The sequence below is a fragment of the Chrysochloris asiatica genome, unplaced genomic scaffold (assembly GCF_000296735.1).
Source record: "Chrysochloris asiatica unplaced genomic scaffold, ChrAsi1.0 scaffold00023, whole genome shotgun sequence".
Taxonomy (NCBI): domain Eukaryota; kingdom Metazoa; phylum Chordata; class Mammalia; order Afrosoricida; family Chrysochloridae; genus Chrysochloris; species Chrysochloris asiatica.
Genome location: NW_006408541.1, coordinates 24752981 through 24772666, shown reverse-complemented (window position 1 = coordinate 24772666; position 19686 = coordinate 24752981). Strand labels below are relative to the sequence as shown.

Below are 19686 nucleotides of genomic sequence, written 5' to 3'. Positions count from 1 at the left end.
GTTTAATGTGCCAGACTGCAAAGTCATTTGAACTGCAAGGTTGGCAGTTCAAGCTCACTAGCTGCTCCTCAGAAACCCTATTCAGGGTCGCTATGGGTTGGACTCGACTCGAAGGCACTTAACAACAACTGTGTGGGTTAATGTGCCAGGCTGCAAAGCCATTTGAACTGCGAGTTCAGTGGTTCAGCTCACTGGTTGCTCCTTGGAAACCCTACACAGGGTCGCTATGGGTTGGAACAGACTCAAAGGCACTTAACAACAACAGCTCTGATAGCATAGTGGTTATGAGCTGGGCTGCTGCCACAGGGTCAGCAGTTTGAATCTACCAGTCTCTCTGTGGGAAAAAGATGAGGCTTGTCTGTCCCTGTGAAGATTTACAGCCTCAGAAACCCTATACAGGGTTGCTATGAGTCGTGACATATTCCATGGCTCATAACCACTAACTACTCGAGCCCAGGCTCATCGCTGAGTGCTACAGGAAGCTGGAGAAGGAGGATACGCCATTTGGAAGCTAGAAAGTCCTTGATTAGAAGAGAAGCCAGATCAATGGTGTTGAAAGGGTAGGCAATGAAGCAGAGAGGCAGCACATGAAAACATTTTTTCCAAGTATTTCAAACCATGGTGAAGGGAAGGAACAGTGACTGAAGCAGTAGTGGGGTTAAGATCCTGGGCTCCATAATGTCTGAGATGCCGTAGATTGCTTGGGTCCAAATCAGAGGCCTACCACTCAATAGCTATGTGACTTTAGGCAAGGCAACTTAATCTTCCAAACCTCTGTTTCCTTGTCTATAAAATGGTGGAACTAGTAGTTCTTGTTAAGTGCTGTCGAGTCGGTTCTGACTCATAGCAACCCTGTATAGGGTTTCCAAGGAATGGCTGGTGAGCTTGAACCGCCAACCTTACAGTTCAAACTGGCTTTGCAGTCCAGCGCATTAACACACAGCACCACACCAGGAACTAGTAGTACCTGATTCATATGGTTACTGCAATGATTAAATGAGAGAATTATGGGAAATAGTTAGCACAGGGCATATGGTAAGCAAGTGACCAATTAACTAATGTGAATTATCTTTAGCCCACGACCCATCTGACAATTTGCTGTACTGTGATGGCTTGTGTGTCGCTCTGATGCTGGAAACTATACCGCCAGTATTTCAAATACCAGCAGAGTCATCTATGGTGGACAGGTTTCAGTGGAGCCTCCAGACTAAGACAGACTAGGGAGAAAGGCCTAGAGATCTACTTTAGAAAATTAGCCAAGGAAAACCTTATTTATGGAACACAAAAGAACACTGTCACTTGCTTTGGATACATTAACGGGAGGAATTATTTTTGAAGGTGGACATCAGGAGGGATCGCTGACTGAAGGAGAACATCACATTTGTTGAAGTAGAGTCAGGGAGACCCTCGGTGAGATGAAATAGTGCAGTAGCCACAATGAGAGACCTAAACATACTGTCGATCCTGAGGATGGTGCAGGATAAGCATCATTTCCTTCTGTTGTACAAAAGTTCACCATGAATCAGTGACAACTTGATGGCAGCTATCTATTACCTTTAACAGGGTCTAGGGAGCAAGTAGAAAAGGAGAAGTTGCCCACAAAGGAAGGAGAGAAGATATTCAAGGGAACCAGGCTCTGAGGTAGTAGAGGGATGGGATTGAGATTTGAGATTTGAGAGCTAGTTGGAAGTAACAGGGAGGTAAATCTTTTCAAAAGCTAAGCTGTTACCTGCTAGTTATCTAATGAGGTTGACCCTTCTGTTCAATTTTCTTGGGGAGTCATGCTGAGTCAGCTTGGAGTTAGTTACCTCACTGTTTCCTGGAGCTTCCCTGCCTACTGGTTCTCCAGCTGGAGGCAGCTGGGACTGAACAGCAGCAGGATGTCCTAGCAGCATATACTGTGTGAGGGAGATTCAGAGAGAGCTGCTGTCACAACCTCCTCTTGGCTTGTATCCCAGACTCTGGCCCACATCCTGCTGTCTCTTTCTCAATCTTCATCTTCACAGTCATTCCAAATGATCTGTCATGAGCCAAACAGAAACACTTGCAAGGTCTCCATGGGTCCAACTGACCTGCCTGTCTCCAGTGTCAGCTCTGCCAAACTGACCCCATTCTGCTGCCTGTGGCTTTTCTTGCACCTGCTCAAAATTCTCTCATAGCTCACCCTGGAGTAATTCCCACTGTCTTTGGGAGAACCTCTGCCACCCACCTAACCTCACATTCTGGTACACCTTCACATTCGCCTTTGCTGCTTCCTGACCAAAGCCATGCGCATTCCTGATTCTCTGCTTTTGCACGCATTGCTTCTCCTATGGCAATACCTTTTCTTCTTGTCCATCCTTCAAGAATGGCATCCAGCTGGAAACCTTTCCTAATATTGCCCCTGCTGATTTGGATGTACCTCCCCCACCCTAGCATTCCCATAGCAACTGGTGGTTGGCCACCTCTTCCCTATCTTATGGTAACAGTTGGAGACCATGTCTGCCTCATTATCAGACTAGGAACTCCTCCAAAATGGAGATTAGGTCTTATTAATATCTGTATCCTAGGGCTTAGCATAGTACCTCTGTACCTCATAGTTTGTGCTCAGGGAATAGTGGTTGAATGAAGAATGCCCTCATTATGGAAATAACGTCTTCTGGCAGGAAGACAAAGGACGTACATGAAAGTGGACTTCCCTCCTGTGATCCCACTGAGCCGCATGCCCAGGCTCCTACATCCTTGTTATCTGTCTCTCACTCCATTATTTAAGGATTGCTGATTTTTTTTTTTTTTTTTTTTGGTGGTTATCTTCTTTCAATTTCACAAAACTCAACCTTTGCTGAGCTGTTTCATGTCCAGCTGACAAAGGGTGTTTCCAGTTGTTACTGAGATTGCCAAACTGAGTCTCTTTTCTAGAACATCGAGAGGTTCTTTTCTGAAGGTGTCCACATCTCGAAAGGGCAACAGATTCTTAGGCAAGGCACTGCAGGCAGGGAGAGCCACCAGGAGACTGTGCTATCAAAGGACTGGCCAAGTTGATAAGGCCCAAAATGCCAGGAGGGGCATTCTGGGACCATGACATGAAAAATCCAATGCAGGGGCCAACAAGATAAGAGAAGCCTGGAAAGTAAGTGCCTAGGAAGTAGGTACGTGTAGATGAAGATTATGAGTTCTAGTCCCTCAGTCCTCAGAGCTCTATTAAGCAACAGGAAGAATTTATTTAAAGGTACCAGAACAGAACTGGACTCGAACCTCAGGATGCATTTCCTATTTAAGAGAGAGTAGGAAACAGGACCCTAAATTCCACTAGGATCTTCTTTCTACATTTGAGCTCTTTTTCTTTCTGCATATTTATCTATTCATCCAACCATTTATCTATTTATCCATCCATCTGAATTGTCTCTGCGTCTCTGGACCTCTTAGCAGAAAACGTCAGGAACAGCTCCCTGATTTATATACTACAAATTCATCCACTAGGAGAGAGACTAAATCACTTTCTCCTTCCAAATTCCAAAGTCTTAAGGAAGTTCATCTGAGTGGTAAAGCTTGGTCAAGGGCCCATCTGGGTTCAGCCAACGGTAGCCTGAGAGACAGCAGCACATTATGCATTTACATCTCCGTAACTGGGGAAAGTGTGCAGAAAGACCACTGTGAACCAATGCTGACTCACGGCAACCCTATGTGTATCAAAGTAGAACTACTCCATAGGTCCTGAGACTATAAATCTTTATGAAAGATTGCTTTATCTTCCTCCTAAAGGGCAGCTGGTGGGCTCAAACCACCAATCTTTTGGTTAGCAACCCAATGCTTAGCCCACTGCGTCACCGGTGCTCTTCAGAAGGTAGAACAGAAGCACAAAACACAGTAGATCAATTAACTGGGATAGTCCATGAAATCATGATCCTAATCCTTCAAACCAAGGAGCTAAATCCCATGAGCTGTTTGGTTGTACATAATCAGCTTCAGCTGCTACTCTTTGTTGTTGTTGTAAATGTATCTATCAAACAAATTTTGTCCATTCAACTTTTTACAGGAGTATAATTTATTGACAGCAGTTACAATGATCAACAATGCAATCCTATCTTTAATGCGATTTTCCCATCACCATTAACCCCTCTTTTCTCCCACCCTCCTGCCCCTGGAAACCACTAATAAATTTTGGTCTCTGTTTTATTGTTGTTAGGTGCCATCCAATCGATTCCAACTCATAGTGAACCTATGTACAACAGAACAAAGCACTGCCTAGTCCTATACTATCTTCATAATCATTGCTATGTTTGAGCCCACTGTTGGCAACCACTGTGTAAATCCATTTCATTGAGGGTCTTCCTCGTTTTTACTGACCCTCACTTTATCAAGCATGATGTCCTTCCCCAAGGACTGCTCTCCTCTCGTGATCACATGTCCAAAGTATGTGAGACGAAGTCTTGCCATCCTTGCTCCTAAGGAGCATTCTTGTTGTACTTCTTTCAAGAGAGGTTTGTTTGTTCTTCTGGCAGTCCATGGTAATATTCAGTAATCTTTGTCAACAGTGTAATTCAAAGACATTGATTCTTCTTCAGTTTTCCTGACTCATTGTTAAGGTTAGCATGTATATGAGGCAACTGAAAATATTATGAATAAGTATGGTCAAAGGATAAAACCCTGAGGCATACCTTTCCTGATTTTAAATCAAGCAGTATCTCCTTGTTAAAATGACTGTCTTTTGGTCTATGTACAATTTCCACATGAGCACAAGTAAGCGTTCTGAAATTCCCATTCTTTGTAATGTTATTCATAATCTGTTATGATTCGCTTAGATGAATGACTTTGCACAGTTAATAAAACACAGGAAAACATCTTCTGGTATTCTCTGCTTCCAGCCAAGGTCCATTTGACGTCAGTAATGATAACATACCTCATTCCATGTCCTCTTCTGAATCCTGCTTGAATTTCTGGCAGTTTCCTGTTGCTGTATTGCTGCAATCGTTTTTAAAATTATCTTCAGCAAAATTTTATTTTCATGTGATATTAGTGAGACTGTTGTTGTTATGTGCCGTCCAATCAGTACCGACTCATAGTTACCTTGTGGAGGGTTTCCGAAGCTGTAAATCTTTGTGGGAACTGACATTGTGGTTCAAAGTCCAGTGCTTATCCTACAGAACCACTGCTCTCCCGATATTAGTAATGTTGTTAAGTGCCATTGAGTCAATTCTGATTTATAGTGACCCTGTATAGGGTGTCCAAGGAGCAGATGGTAAGTTTGAACTGCCAACCTTGTGGTTCAACCCAGTGTCGATCCTACAGTGCCACACCAGAAGTGTATTAGTGATATTATTAGGTAATTTCTGTATTCTGTTGGGTCACCTTTCTCTGGAATGGACACAGATATGGATCTCTTCTAGTCAGTTGTCCAGGTAGTGGCTTCCAAATTTCTTGGTATAGGTGAGTGAGCGCTGTCAGTGTTGTTTCTGCTTGTAGCAACATCTCAATTGGTATGCTAACCATTCCTGGAGCCCCAATCAGTTCTTGATAATATACTACCTCCTGAAATGGTTGCACACTGACAATTATTTTTGGTACAGTGACTCAGCATATTCTTTCCATCTTCTTTTGATCCTTTCTGTGTCATTCAATATTTTGTCCATAAGACCCAACATCAAACCTACTGTTGTTGTTAAGTAGCATGGAGTCGATTCGGACTCATAGGGAACCTACAGGACAGAGGAGAACTGCTGCATACGGTTTCCTAGGGTTTGAACCACAGACCTCTAATCAGTGGCTAAGCATTTTAACCACTGCAATACCAGGGCTCCCGATTTTTTGCCCATAGATGCTTTCAATATTTTAACTGAAGTCTCCAAGTTTATTTTAACTTGAGAATTGCCAAGCATGTTCTTCCCTACTGACCTTGCAACTCCAGGTCTTTTAACACATTTCATTATAATACTTCTCTGCTATTCATAAGGTTTTCAGTGACTAAAGATTCGGAAGTAGTTTGTCACTCTTTCTTCCTAGTCTGTCTTTGTCTGGAAGCTCATCTGAAACCTGTCCACCACGGGTGACCCTGCTGGTATTTAAAATACCAGTGGCATAGCTTTCAGAATCACAGCAACTCACAAGCCACCACAGTAAGACAAACTGACAGGCGAGTGGTGGCCATTTGATTTTAAGCGTTGAAGAGCAAAGATGTCATCTTGAGGACTAAGGTTCACCTAACCCAAGCCATGGTATTTTCAATAACCTCATATGCATGCGAAAGCTGGACAGTGAATAAGGAAGACCGTAGAAGAATTGATGCCTTTAAGTTATGGTGTTGGAGAAGAATATTGAAAGTGCCATGGGTTGCCAAAAGAACCAATAGATAGATCCTTTTTGGAAGAAGTGCAGTCAGAGTGCTCCTTAGAGGACAAGATGGCCAAACTTCGTCTCTCATACTTTGGACATATTGTCAGGAGGGACCATTCGCTGGAGAAGGATATCATGTTTGGTAAGGTGGAGGGTCAGAGAAAAAGAGGAAGACCCCCAACGAGATGGACTGGCCAAGTGGCAGCATCAATGGACTCAAGTGTGTCAACAGTAGTGAGGTTGGCCCAAGATCAGGCAGTGTTTCGTTTTGCTGTGCATACGGTTGCTGTGGGTTGGTACCGACTTGATGGCACCTAACAACAATTACAATACTTTGTCTTCTTCAGCTGCCCTTAGAAATCTTCTGTTCAGCACTTTTATTTCATCATTTCTTCCATTCATTCTAGCTACTCTAAGTTCAAGAGCAAGTTTCAGAGTCTCTTCTGACATCCATTTGGTTCTTTTTTTCTTTCCTGTCTTTTTCATGACCTTTTGCTTTCTTCATGTATGATGTCCTTAATGTCATCCCACAACTCCTCTGGTCTTCAATATTATTAGTGTTTAGTGAGTCAAATCTATTTGTTAGTTGGTGTCTAAATTCAGGGGATATACTCAAGGTGGTATTTTGGCTATCATGGATTTAATTTTCTTCATCTTCAACTTGACTTTGCATATGAGCAATTAATGGTCTGCTCTGCAGTTGGCCCCTGGCCTTGTTCCAACTGATGATACTGAGATCTCCTCAGTCTCTTTCCACATCAATTTAATGTCTATGTATTCTGTATAGGAGCCCTGGTGACTCTGTGGGACAAGCATGGGGCTGCTAACTGCAAGGTTGGTGGTCCAAACCTACCAGCTATTCTATTGGAGCAAGATGAATCTGTCTGATTTAACCTCTGCAATCCTATACAGGATGACTATGTGACAGAATCGATTGATGGCAGCTGGTGGAGACTGTGAGCTGACGAGACAGTTCTGACTCATAGCAACCTTGTATAGGGTTTCCAAGGCTGCAAATCTTTACTGGAGCAGAAAGTCTCATCTTTCTCTCTCCGAGTAACTTTTAGATTCAAACTGCTAACCATGCAGTTAGTAGTCCAGCTCATAATCCAGCACTCTACAGGGTTGCTATGAGTTAGAACCAACAGCACACTAACACCACCCTCACAACCCAGATTCGTTCTGCTAAAGTTCATTTGCACAGTCTCTATTTAGTTTGTTGAAATTTTTATTTTGATGACATAGTGGTTATGTACTTTCTCCCAATGAAAAACACAAGGTCGGTGGTTCTTACTCAGCAAAGAAATCTGGTTCTGTAAAAATTACAGCCTTGAAAACCCTTTAGGGTACTTATGCACTGTTTTATGGAGTCTTGGTGTGGTGCCGTAGGCTAAGCACTGGACTGCTAACCGCAAGGTCGGTGGTTCAAGCCCACTAGCTGCTCCTCAGAAAATTATACAGGGTCGATATAAGTCGAACCATACTGACGGCACTTAACAATAACAACTCTTTCTTATAGCGTCTGAGTCAGAATCAATCCATGGCAATGCGTTTTGCTTTGGGTATAGGTAAGAGTTGTGGTTGTGCTAGTTGTGTGCCGTGGAATCAGTTCCGTCTCATAGAGAACCTGTTCATAGGGTTTCCGAGGCTGCAAATCTTTACTGGAGAAGAAAGCCTCATTATTTCTTCCACGGAACGGCTGGTAGTTTTGAACTGCTAAACTTGAGATTAGCAGCCCGATTCGTAACCACTACGCTACCAGAGCTCCTTTGGGTATACAGTAGATGCTCCATAAACATTAGTTCTTTTTTCAACTCACCCTCCAAATAGCTTGCTGGGGATTCAGCGGTGGACAGAGCCTGGACCTGTTTATCCCCAGGTTCTGTTCCTTTTGACCCCTTGCACCACTCCTTCTCTTGGCACATTTCCTGGCTCATAGTAGATGTTCAACAAACATTTGTAAAATGGTATGAATGACATTAGGCTTACATAGGACTACATGTGCTCAGCTAAAAACTGAGGCTAAACTAGACCCTTGATTGGTTGAAAATTAATTTTTTTTTAAAAAGTGGGCGTAAAATAATCCAGTAGTTGGAGGGCTTGGGTAAAGACTGATGGACTCCTGTGAGAGGCAGGTTACTGATGGAGGTGGCGCTGGTGCGAGCTCTGAGCCATGTGCAAGTCAAGGTATTTGTAGCTCTGAGTTTCCCAGGCTCCCAGTAGAGGCCACAGCGGAGTACCAGACTGGCCTTAAGCCTGTTTAGGTCCCGCCGCGGCCTTTAAAGGTTCACCACGTGGCCACGCGCCCCTCCGGGTCTGGAGACAGTGTCCTGGCAGCGCCTGCGCATTACCTAACGCGTGGAGTGCGGTGCGGGGGTTTGGGATTCCGAGAAAAGGCGCCGGGAGAGGAAGGGAAGGATGCCCTGGGTGGGCGGCTGTGGGAGGAGCCAGTTGCATATGCAAATAGTAGCGGCGCGCGAGGGCTAGAGGCGTGGCTTGCGATGCAAAGCCCAGTCTGCCTTAGGAACCGCGAGGGGGCGGGTTCTACAATCCTCTGCCTCTTTCCGCGAGTCCCTGACGTCGCGGACGTCCCGTTTAAAAGCGGCCGCGCAGGCGCAGTGAGGCGAAATGCGAACTTAGGCTGTTACACAACTGCTAGGGTCTGCTCTCGCCGACCGCCCGACAGTCAGACAGCGTCGCTGCCGCTGTCGCCACCTCCACCGTTCCAAGAGTCTCAGACCCGCTACTGTTTCTGCTTGTCCGCGCCTCCGGGAGCCTCTGAGAGCCTCTGTTCGTCAGCACAACCGGTCCTGACCGTCTGCGTGTCCCCGGCGCCCCTCGCCGCCTGCCGCGCTCGCCGCTCTGGCCGACATGAGCGGGGACCATCTCCACAACGATTCCCAGGTACGACCCGGCCCGACCCTCCCGGCCCCCAGACGTCGCCGGACCCTGCCGCGATCCCCGGCGCAGGCCCCAGCTCGGCCGCTTTGACAGGCCGGAGTCGCCGGCGAGGGGCTGCCCGCTGGAGGACATTGGCTGCCTAGGCCGCGAGCGAAAGCCGCGAAGTTACAGTTTTGGGGGATGGCTGCCGTTCCCGGGGTCCCCTCATCCCGGGGGACGCAGGCGGGGGGGGTTGGCCCCCGGCCGCGCGCGCTCTCCGTCCAGAGGGGGGGTGTTTAAATTTGCCTGTTGTTTCATGTTTCCTCCTTTTCTTTCCTCCAGATCGAAGCGGATTTCCGATTGAATGGTGAGTGTGCCCCCGCCCCAGCCCCTCGACCCCGCCCCTCCCCCGGGCCCCCAGCCGCCCGCCGGCTCCCCCGCGCCGCGCCGGGCCGGAGCCGGGCAGAGGACAGACATGGCGTCCCAGAGACTAAGTCCCGGTTCCTCGCTCACCGGCCCCATTGTTCCCATCGGGCCGCCTCTGGATCCCCTTTCCGGGGACCCCAGCTCCCCCAGATCTCGGCCCTCCCAAGAAGGGGCAACGGAGACCCCGCATCGCCCGTCTCCTGGCCTCGGAGGCCCTTTCCGGGCCTGGATTCCTCCCGGGAAAGTCGCCTTGTCGACAGTCGGGACTTAGTCTCTGCGCCATTTTCTTTTTCTCTCTCCTTTCTGTGCTTGTGTCTTTCTCTCCCTCCCTCGGCTCCTTCCTTGAGCTGCCCAGAAAAAGCTTTCTGTGGAGCATAGCCCTATAAATCATAGCCCTCACTCGGGAAGGAAGGCTAGGAGGTGGAATTATTTTTTTTTCCCAAGTAGAACTTTATTTTGCTGTTCCCTTTCTGCTTCTTGTTTGTTTCCTTTTCTGTTCCCGGAATGAAAGATTCCCTTAGCATCTGTTGATTTTTGTGGGGTGAGGGGGTCAGATGTTTATGATGGGAATTACAGCTCTGAAACTAAAGCCTTCCTTTGTGGAATTCTTCATATTTCAACATCCCCCCCACCTCTCCATGTTCTTCAGTTCTTTATAAAGGTAGTAGGACCGCCTTACAAAAAGTTTGTAAGTTCTCTATGGGCTACCCAATGTTCGACTCTGACATGTTCTTTTTTTTTTTTTTAAATAAAAGTATTAGCGTCTGGAATTTCTCACTGTGACTGAGGTTCCTGTGGCAGTTTTTCCTAGAAGCATAGTTTAGTGGACTTGTCATGAGAAAAGGTTATTGAGCATCTCATCTGGACCTGGTACACTAGCCTTTTCATTTGGGCTATGGAGGAGGCAAGAAAAAGATTTTATTTATTGGAACAAAAAATTGCCCTTCTTCCTGTTCATGTGTCAGAAGCCAGTTTTCTAGTCAAGAGCTAGCTTGCTTTTCCCAGACATTTATGTCTTTGAATCCTTTTCATCCAAATCAAGACATTTATTCTGCAAGTATATCTACCTCAGTTACCCAGGGAAGATTCTCCAATAAAAAGTTTACCCTTGCAGGCTTTCCATAGAGTCCCTTTGAAGGAGAAGATATACCCTCTGGTAGTATGCTGGGAATTCCCACTGATTCTGATGGTACATAATCCTATTCAGTTGATTTTAGGTTCCAGGAACCTCCAATGGGAACAACTTCCGAGTAGGCTTTCTGATGTTGTAATCAGCAGAGCAGCCCATTGTGTTAGCCTGCTGTATTGAGAACAGTCTTATGTTCAGATTTTAAAGTGGGGCCTCCATCAAGAGATGGTACTCCATTGAAAGAGTATCCAAGTTGAAGGGGAGCATCTAATATATGCCAAACCTTGTGCTTAGTGTTAGAATAAAACCTATGACTGTGTCAGTAGTCTTGCCCTCAAGTAATTCAGTCTATTGGAAGAGACATAAGTAGTTAATTATAAGATAGATGCTTGGGGGCATACTTACGCTCAAAGGGCTTTGGGAGCATAGGGGACTTAATTTTGTCTGGGGGTGGGGAAATTTAGAGGAGCTAACTTCTGAGCTGGGTCTTGTGCAAGACCGGGCGCTGAGAGAATTATCAGTGGTTGAAGTGTTTCTTAACTCCCTGTTTAGCCACCTATCAGGATTTTAAAGACGAAGGAGATAAAGCTATCCCTGCTGGCCAGACAATCCCAAAGCACGTTTCTTTAGGATGTGGGAACAAAGAAAGGATGTGGCCAGGTGATATAAGAAGTCCTTAAGGCAGGATCTTAAAAAATGCTTCTGACTTTTAGGATAGATGGGTAGATAATGTATTTAGTAATGAAAATAAGTTAGCTCTTCCTCATGAGTAAGTTAACCTCCATGGTTCTTAGCTAAAATCAACTAAGGAACTATTGAATATGTAAACGGTTGTGGGCTGGAAAGGTTTTTAATTTTACTGCCATTTTTATAGCTAACGTATGTAGACTTTTAGAATGTGTCTGTAAACATAATAGCAATAATAGCTAATATTTGTTGAACACTTACTGTCTGCTAGGCACAGTTCTTAGTTCTTTCCAGGCATTATCTAATTTTATCAAATCCTTGGAAAGATTCTTATGACTTATGTATTGTTATCTATGTTTTATAATTAGGAAACTGAGGCTTAGGTGTGTTTACTAGCTTGTTTAAGAGCAGTTGAGCTGTAAACTCCAAAGCCCATAAGCTTAGGCACTATTATAGGGATGGCTTTAGTATGAAGAAATTAAAAGCTGTGCATCTCTGCTTTCTTAGAGAGCTGAAAAAGAATGATATGCTAGTTTGTCATTTGCTGGTTTTTTTTTTTTTTTTTTAGCTAAAACTGCTCTTTTAAGGAAAAAAACCAAAACAACTTTTAACTAATACTGGAGTACCACTCTGAATATTATCTAGAAGAATGATGTGCTAGTAACTATTTACTTATCAAATTGTACACAAGTAACTAGTGATTTATGTAATTTTGGAAGTCAGTATTTAAAAAAAAAAATCAATGTTTAATTATGTTCATACTTTGTCATTATTGATCTTAATGTTTAGAGGAGTTTGCTTCAGCATGGTTTTAAGCGGCCCTAACCCAGTTTACAGATTAAATGTGCAAATTCATGTACTAAAATCAAACATCCCTTGTCTTGCCTGTCCTCAGTCCCTAACAATCTAAGAGATTTGCTTTTACTTTGGAGCCCATACTTTGTATACGGTAGTATGTAGCTAGTTGCCTGTGTGGCACTAGGATAAGTGTTCGATTGCTAACTGCAGCTCAGCATTTCAAACCCACCAGCTGCTCCTTGGAAGTCCTATACTGGGGTCGCTATAAGTTAGAACCAACTCTACTGCACTTAATAACAACATCAGTTGCAATTAGAATTTAGAATATTCTGGCCCATACTAAACTGCTAGGAAAATATGCTGTTAGTGAAATATGTTTATAATACTGAGAGTGAGCAGAACCCATAACCTCTCTCTTACCTGGATGAAAGATTTCCTGTCTTAAGTGTTAGCACTGTTGTGGGTCTAAGGCACTATTACATTAAGAACAGGCTGCTTGTTCTATCTGTAGAGTTGATAGTGATAACATTAGGTTCAAATGTTGGTGCTCTTTGGTTGTTTCAAAGTTTAGAAGTTTTTGCCCATATACTCTGGTGCTTTGGAGTTTGTGGTTCCCTGACATCATTGATAAGAGCAAGTACTTGACCCTACCGGTGATTTTTTTTCCAGGATCATGGTTTGACATCTTTTGATTTTAGTTAGCTTGATGGATTCAAACTGGGTGGGGGAACAGATAGTTGGTACTTTTGTTTCTGATGCCAACAGATAGTTGTACTTTTGTGCTGTTAGGTACAGGTTGAGGGTGGCAAGGCTGATGCTGTGGCTATTTGTAAGTTCTTATCACTTATAAAAACCCAAAAACCTGAAGAATGATGGCATTTCTAGATGAAGTCTGGCACATCTTCAGACTCAATCCAGAATCACGCATTCAGCGGGAATGTGGTCTTTCCTTTCACTACATCCAGATTCTTTGGGGCACCTTTTCAGAATTAGTGAGGTGCTGTAGAATCTTGATACAATACTTTGAAATGAAACTCACTTGCTTGTCAGTGGTGTTTTAAATGACTGGCAGAGCAGATCTCACAAATTTTAGGCTAGGATGTCCTGGCGAAACAAAGTTCAAACCTGGTAAAATCAAACCCTCTGGCTTTGAATTGATTCCAACTCAGAGACCCTAAAGAGCAGTTGAACTGCTGCACAGGATTTCTTGCACTGTGAATCTTTATGGAAGCAGACTGCCACATCTTTCTCCTGCAGTGCAGAGAAAGTGTTTTCCAAACTGCTAATCTTTGTTGGCAGCTGAGTTTTTAACCACGGTGCCACCAGGATTCCTTTACAGTGAAGTCCAGGACTTACTAAAAGAATCAGAAATACCTCATGGTCTGAGAGGTAGACACTAGATGTTACTGTCATCAGCTCCTAGCTTTCCTTGATAACTGGATAAAGTAAAATGGAAAGTGGGAACTAGGTGGGGGCAAGGAAGTGAGTCTGACTTTTTTTCCTTGGAGGTGGTGGTGGTTATGTGCTGTGGAGTGGGTTCTGACTCATAGTGACCCTGTAACAGGGTTTCCGAGGCTGTAAATCTTTACAGGAGCAGAAAGCCTCATCTTTCTCCTGCGGAACAGCTCGTAGTTTCGAACTGCTGACCTTGAGGTTAGCAGCCTGATTCGTAACTATTACGCTACCAATGGAGGAATTGTGATGGCTTGAAAGAGAGATTCTTTAATTTGTTCTGGGGCATAGTGAATTAGTATGAATTTATATGACTACCAGAATTTGTTCGTTTTTATAAAAATAACATTTAAAACTTGTTTTCCAAAATTGGCTTGTGAAATTCAAGAGATTGTATTTTCAGTGAGAAATGCATAAAAATGTCTGCCTCTTGAGTCTCTACATGTGCTAGAAAAACTTTGTGTTTGTTGTATATCAATTAATGGTTGTCTGCTGCTGCTAGTGGTATTGGAAATTATTTTGTACTTTGTGGATGTTTTTAAATTTTAGGAGCCTTCAGATTACACTGACGTATGGCTGCATGTATACGTTATGGCTCTTTTAATAACTTTTGCCGTACTTTCAGTCAGTAAAGTTCAAATTCACTTGGATAAATGGATTCATGAATAGATGGACCTCAAAGCAATGATCTTTTGAATGAGGCCGTGGGAATGCTTAAAATGACTTGAGGGGGTGGGGATGCTGAAAGAAATAAAGACCCATAAAATATAGTCAATTTATTGTATTTGGAGGTGGACAAATATTAATTGATGGATTTTCTGTGTCCTAAGATTTAAGCACTGGACCACAGTGTTGATGTTTTGAGCTCACCAGGCACTCTGACAGAGAAAGATGAAACTTTCTGCTCTGACAAAGATTTTCAGCCTTGGAAGTCAGGTTGCTATGGGTTGGAACCCATGCAATGGCACTTAACAAGAGTTAGATTATTTGACTCTCATTAATTATTTTGAAACCATTAACTTTGCATAAGGGCATTTGGGCAAATAGAATTTAGCTTCTTCAGGTAAAAAGTATAGAATGGGAGAACTTCCCAACTGGCTCTTGAAGAAATGAATGAGGTATTGTGTTTAAAGGAAGCTTTCAGATTGTGCCTAAACTTGGAGTATTTAGTAACATCTGGAATAAGTGTTTTCTCCCTTCCTTGCCTTGTAAATCTGGGGTTGGAGAAGCAGTTTTCTACCCTTAGGCTCCGAGCCAATAACTGATGTTGTTGTTGTTAAGTATCGTGTAGTCGGTTCCGACTCATAGTGACTCTGCACGGGGTTTTTGAGGCTGTAAATCTTTACGGGAGCAAAAAGTTTCATCTTTCTCCTGTGGAACAGTACGTAGTGTTTGTAGTTTCGAACTGCCAACCTTGAGGTTAGTAGCCCGATTTGTAACCACTATGCTACCAGATCTTCTTAATGACTTAAGTTGTTGTTGTTAGGTATCATGGAGTTGGTTCCGACTCATAGTGACCCTACACAGGGTTTCTGAGGCTGTAAATCTTGACAGGAACAGAAAGCCTTATCTTTCTCCCGCGGAACCACTGGTAGTTTCGAATTGTTGACCTTCAGGTTAGCAGCCCAAATCGTAACTACTAGGCTACCAGAGCTCCTTAGTAACTGAAGTTGTTGTTGTGTAGTGCCGTCGAGTTGGTTCCGACCCATAGCGACCCTGTATAGGGTTTCCAAGGAGCAACTGGTGAGCTTGAACTGCCGACCTTGCAGTTCAAACGGCTTTGCAGTCTGACACATTAACCCACAGCGCCACACTAGGACTCCAGTAACTGAAGTAGGAAGTCTCAAATAGAGGTCATTAGCATGGAATCATTTGAATTTTGCTACCCCCTCTCCGCCAGGCTTATCACTGTGCGGGCAGTGTGCTCTCTATTGATAGCACAGGGTAGGGCCTGGGCACGAAGAAGAATTACCATGGGAAGGAGGACTGGCAAGGTGAGTGGTAGCTTGATGGAAAAGCCTATAGCTGAATGTTGGTTAAATATTAATGGTGCTTTCCATAGTGTTCTAGGAAATGCTTAACAGTTTGCCGAAATGATTTAACAGCAGCTAGATATTGTTGAACATAATTTTTGTTCTGTAAGTTTAATTAAGATCCTAAATATTTACTTTTCAAAATTAAAGAGTGGTGATAAAGTAAATTGTAATATGGTTCAAGCTAGACCACCTATATCACAGTGTATATTTAGTGTCTTTAATCTGTATCTGAGTATCATTTATGTCTCCAAGTTTTAGGAAAGAAAGAAACTCCAGGGGAGATAGGCCAGTTTTTTTAAAATTTCGTTTTGGTGGTTACTTATTTTCAATTGTTATCCTTTTTTCAGATCCATTCACTTATCTCCTACTTCCTTTACCTTCCTGTATTGTACTCTAGAATTTTCCTGAACTATATACTAGTCAGAAACAGCTTGACAGCACAGAACAACAACATTGTTAATGTTTTTATTTACATCTCTTTCTACTCCTTCCTATCAGATTTTGTGTGTGCGTGTAGTGGGGTATATCTATCCGTTTATTAATTCTCCTCTGAGCCTTTGAAAGGAAATCTTTATTTTCATGGATATAAGGAATTAAAGAACTCAGTTCATTAACGTTCTTGAGATACACCTAGATGGATTCCTACAAATGGTATAGAAGCAATCAGCAATATTGGAGACTTTGGTTCTCCTGTCTTTGTTGTTGTCCATGGTATTGAAAACAAATTTAACAGATCCTTTGGGTATTCTGACATTGTCCTATATTTGAAAAGCAAAAACAAATCAGCCAATGCTTGTTCCCATATGCTTTTTGTATTGTTTTTCTTAACACAATCTAGCAAACAAAGATAAAGACCCAGAAAGAAAAAAAATAATTGAAAGTTAGGCTCAGACTAGAATAATGTATTGTTTTGTCACTTAGTAACAGATATATAAAACTTCATGAGCATATTACTGGCTGGGCTGGAGACTAATCTAAACAGGCTTTAGAAACCGAGTCCTTTTCACTTGTAGATCTCCTTCGCCCAGTGCCTGTAAAGGAGCTCCTTTATTTCTTTGTAGTCAGCTGAGCCCTTGCTCAGCAGCAGAAGGGGAAGTGGGAGGAAGGGAACTAGTTTTGTGACTGACTAGGCACCGCATTTTTATATGCATTAAATCTTAATGGGGATAGTACAGATTAGAGAAATTTGTAGGAGGATGAGAAATTAGGAAAGGAATTGTTGTTTTCTTTTTGCCTCTTCCCACCTCCACTTTGTAAGGAGCCCTGGTAGTGTAGTGGTTACAAATCAGGCTGCAAACCCTTAAGGTCAGCAGTTTGAAACTACCTACCATCTGTTCCACGGGAGAAAGATAAGGCTTTCTGCTCCTATAAAGATTTACAGCCTTGGAAGCCCTGTGCAGGGTTGTTATGAGTCGGAACCTTCTCCATGGCACATCACCACCACTACCACCACCACCACCTCCCCTTTGTGGTAGCTTACTCGGTTGGTCAGAGTCTAGAAACCTCAAGCTGTGACTGGTAAACTTCTAACACAGAATTTATACAGTCTGCCCTTCATTACCTGGTGGTCCAGATAGCTTGGACCTCTTGTACCTGGAACATTTTAGAAGGTACTTTGATGTTAATGCTGAAACCAGATTCTAAGAAGGGTATAGGTTAGGTGGGGAACCTTTTTTCTCCCAACATTTATAAAGTCATTCGTGAGCCATAAAAAATTATCAGCTTAAAAATTAGTCTGTCATATTTGGTTAAACATTCAGCCTCTGACACCTTATAAAGGGGTTGCTATGGTAGCGTAGTGGTTGCGAATCGGGCTGCGAACCTTACGGTCAGTGGTTCGAAACTACCAGCCGCTCCGTGGGAGAAAGATGAGGCTTTCTATTCCCGTAAAGATTTACACCCTCGAAAACCCTGTACAGGGTCACTATGGGTCGGAACCGACTCGACGGCACTTAACTTAAATGAGTTGGAACTGACTCCACAGCTTACAACCACCATCAACACTGTTATGGCTGGAACAGCAGTTGCCTCGGCCAGACCAAAAGGTTTTGCAGACCTTAGAGAGGCTGTGGGGAGATAGATTAGGCTCTTGAGCAGTTACAGTGTAAGTAGAAAACTATAATTCAAAATCAGAATTAACAATGAAGTGTGGTCTGGTCACTGAACCTTGTTTCTTATCTGTAAATGAGGAAAATATTTCTACGCATCACTAACTGTTGAGAATTAAATAAGTATATGAAGGTCCCTTTCTGTCTACATGTTTTAAAATTTAAACTTCAGTCATTCAGCTTCTACTCTGAAACAGAGCTTTAGTTTGAATGTTGTGTTTGAGGTAGTGATTTGGGGGACCCTGCCTTCTCCTGGATTCCTTGTTAGCACTTTAAATATTTGTGAGAATTATACTGTGACCAGTAGTAGCTTATAACTAAAGTGTTTTGAGTCTTTACTTAACTGAACTACAATAACCTATAGTGAGCTGTTCATTTATACAGCAATTGATTCAAAGTAAAAGGTCGTGTATATCTCTTTCTAGATTTGGAGTAAGTAAGAGTTAAGTTAAATGTATAGATTTCCTCCTTTCCTAAGAACAAGTCTAAAACAAATTAGTTAATACTGAAAGAACTTGCAGAAGTGGAGAAGAAAACCTTAGAAATGAAGTCTATCAAAGTGTCTGTTTTCTCAGTCATTTAACTGAACTGTGAATTTTTAAAATGAAAGCTATACAGAGCTCTTTTTGGTGCTTTTATTAAGTCAAACACAAGTTCATTATTTGTCTTTTTTGTTTAATTTGTGAAGCTCCATTTTTTCAAAGACCATTATTTTACCACCACATTTTTAATTAAAAGACTCAAAATGATCCTAGGAGCTACCTTAACTTTCCACTTACTCAAATCATTGCTTACAGGGACTAAGTCAACTTCCTGTAAAAGAATAATTCTTGGGAACAAGAATACCTTAAATGATAAAGCTTTAATATGAGAATTTAGTAGTAAACTCCTTGCTAACAGTTGTGCGTGAGGTGTAGGCATTTGGAGATTTTATGAACAAAATTTATATAATCAGTTGGAGTTTAAATAATGGTTCATGATTCTAGTGAATGCTGAATCTCCTTGAGAATGTATTTTGGAAGTGGTGCTATGTAAGGAAATAACTCAAAAGTCATTTTAAGGGTGTATTCATCAATGTCCATTAGGTTAATCCAGTGGATCTTACTGGAGATCGTATCCCATTGATCAAAAAGATCATCACAGGAGCATTACAGCAGGAGTTGTGATGTGCTGTGGAGTCATTCCGACTTTTAGCATCCTCTGTAACAGGGCAGACAAAACCCCATGGGGTTTCCTAGACTGCCTTCTCTTTCTCACTAAGTCTCTTCTCCTGGTGTGGCGCTGTGGGCTGATGTGTCAGACTGCAAAGTCGTTTGAACTGCAAGGTTGGTGGTTCAAGCTCACCAGCTGCTCCTTGGAAACCCTATACAGGGTCGTTATGGGTTGGTATCAGCTCGACATCACTGAACAACACCACCATTCTCCTGTTGGGTTTAAACTGCCAAAATTTTGATTAGAGCTGAGTCCTTAACCATTGTGCAATCAGGGCTCCTTGCAATAGAAAATAGCCTTCAGATTTAATATTAAAGGTTGTTGTTATGTGCCATGGAGTTGGTTCCGACTCATAGCGACCCTGTACAGGGTTACCGAGGCTGTGAATCTTTACGGGAGCAGAAAGCCTCATCTTTCTCCCGTGGAACAGCTGGTAGTTTTGAACTGCTGACCCTGAGGTTAGCAGCCTGATTTGTAACCACTGTGTTTTGTTTTTTTTTCAGGATAAAAATACAGAATAGGGTCTCTGCTTTTTCAGATAATCTTCAAATATAAATGAATAATACTAAATGACTATATTGCCCTCAGTTTATAAGAATGTGCATAGAGGATTGGATTTTAAAATCTTCAAATCTTTAAAATCTTTCAT

At 42.8% G+C, this 19686-nt stretch overlaps 1 protein-coding gene and 1 pseudogene across 1 annotated transcript in view; both read left to right on the top strand.

The window, feature by feature from the left end:
- LOC102823156 overlaps nucleotides 1-9091 on the top strand; it is a 55420-nt pseudogene extending 46329 nt beyond the window's left edge.
- The window catches only part of TOP1 (topoisomerase (DNA) I), a 142727-nt gene continuing 131976 nt past the window's right edge, over nucleotides 8936-19686 (top strand). The window contains exons 1-2 of the mRNA XM_006839294.1: nucleotides 8936-9213; nucleotides 9532-9556. Coding sequence (XP_006839357.1) covers nucleotides 9181-9213; nucleotides 9532-9556 — 58 coding nt within the window. The 5' untranslated portion in view covers nucleotides 8936-9180. The remainder of the gene's footprint in view (nucleotides 9214-9531; nucleotides 9557-19686) is intronic.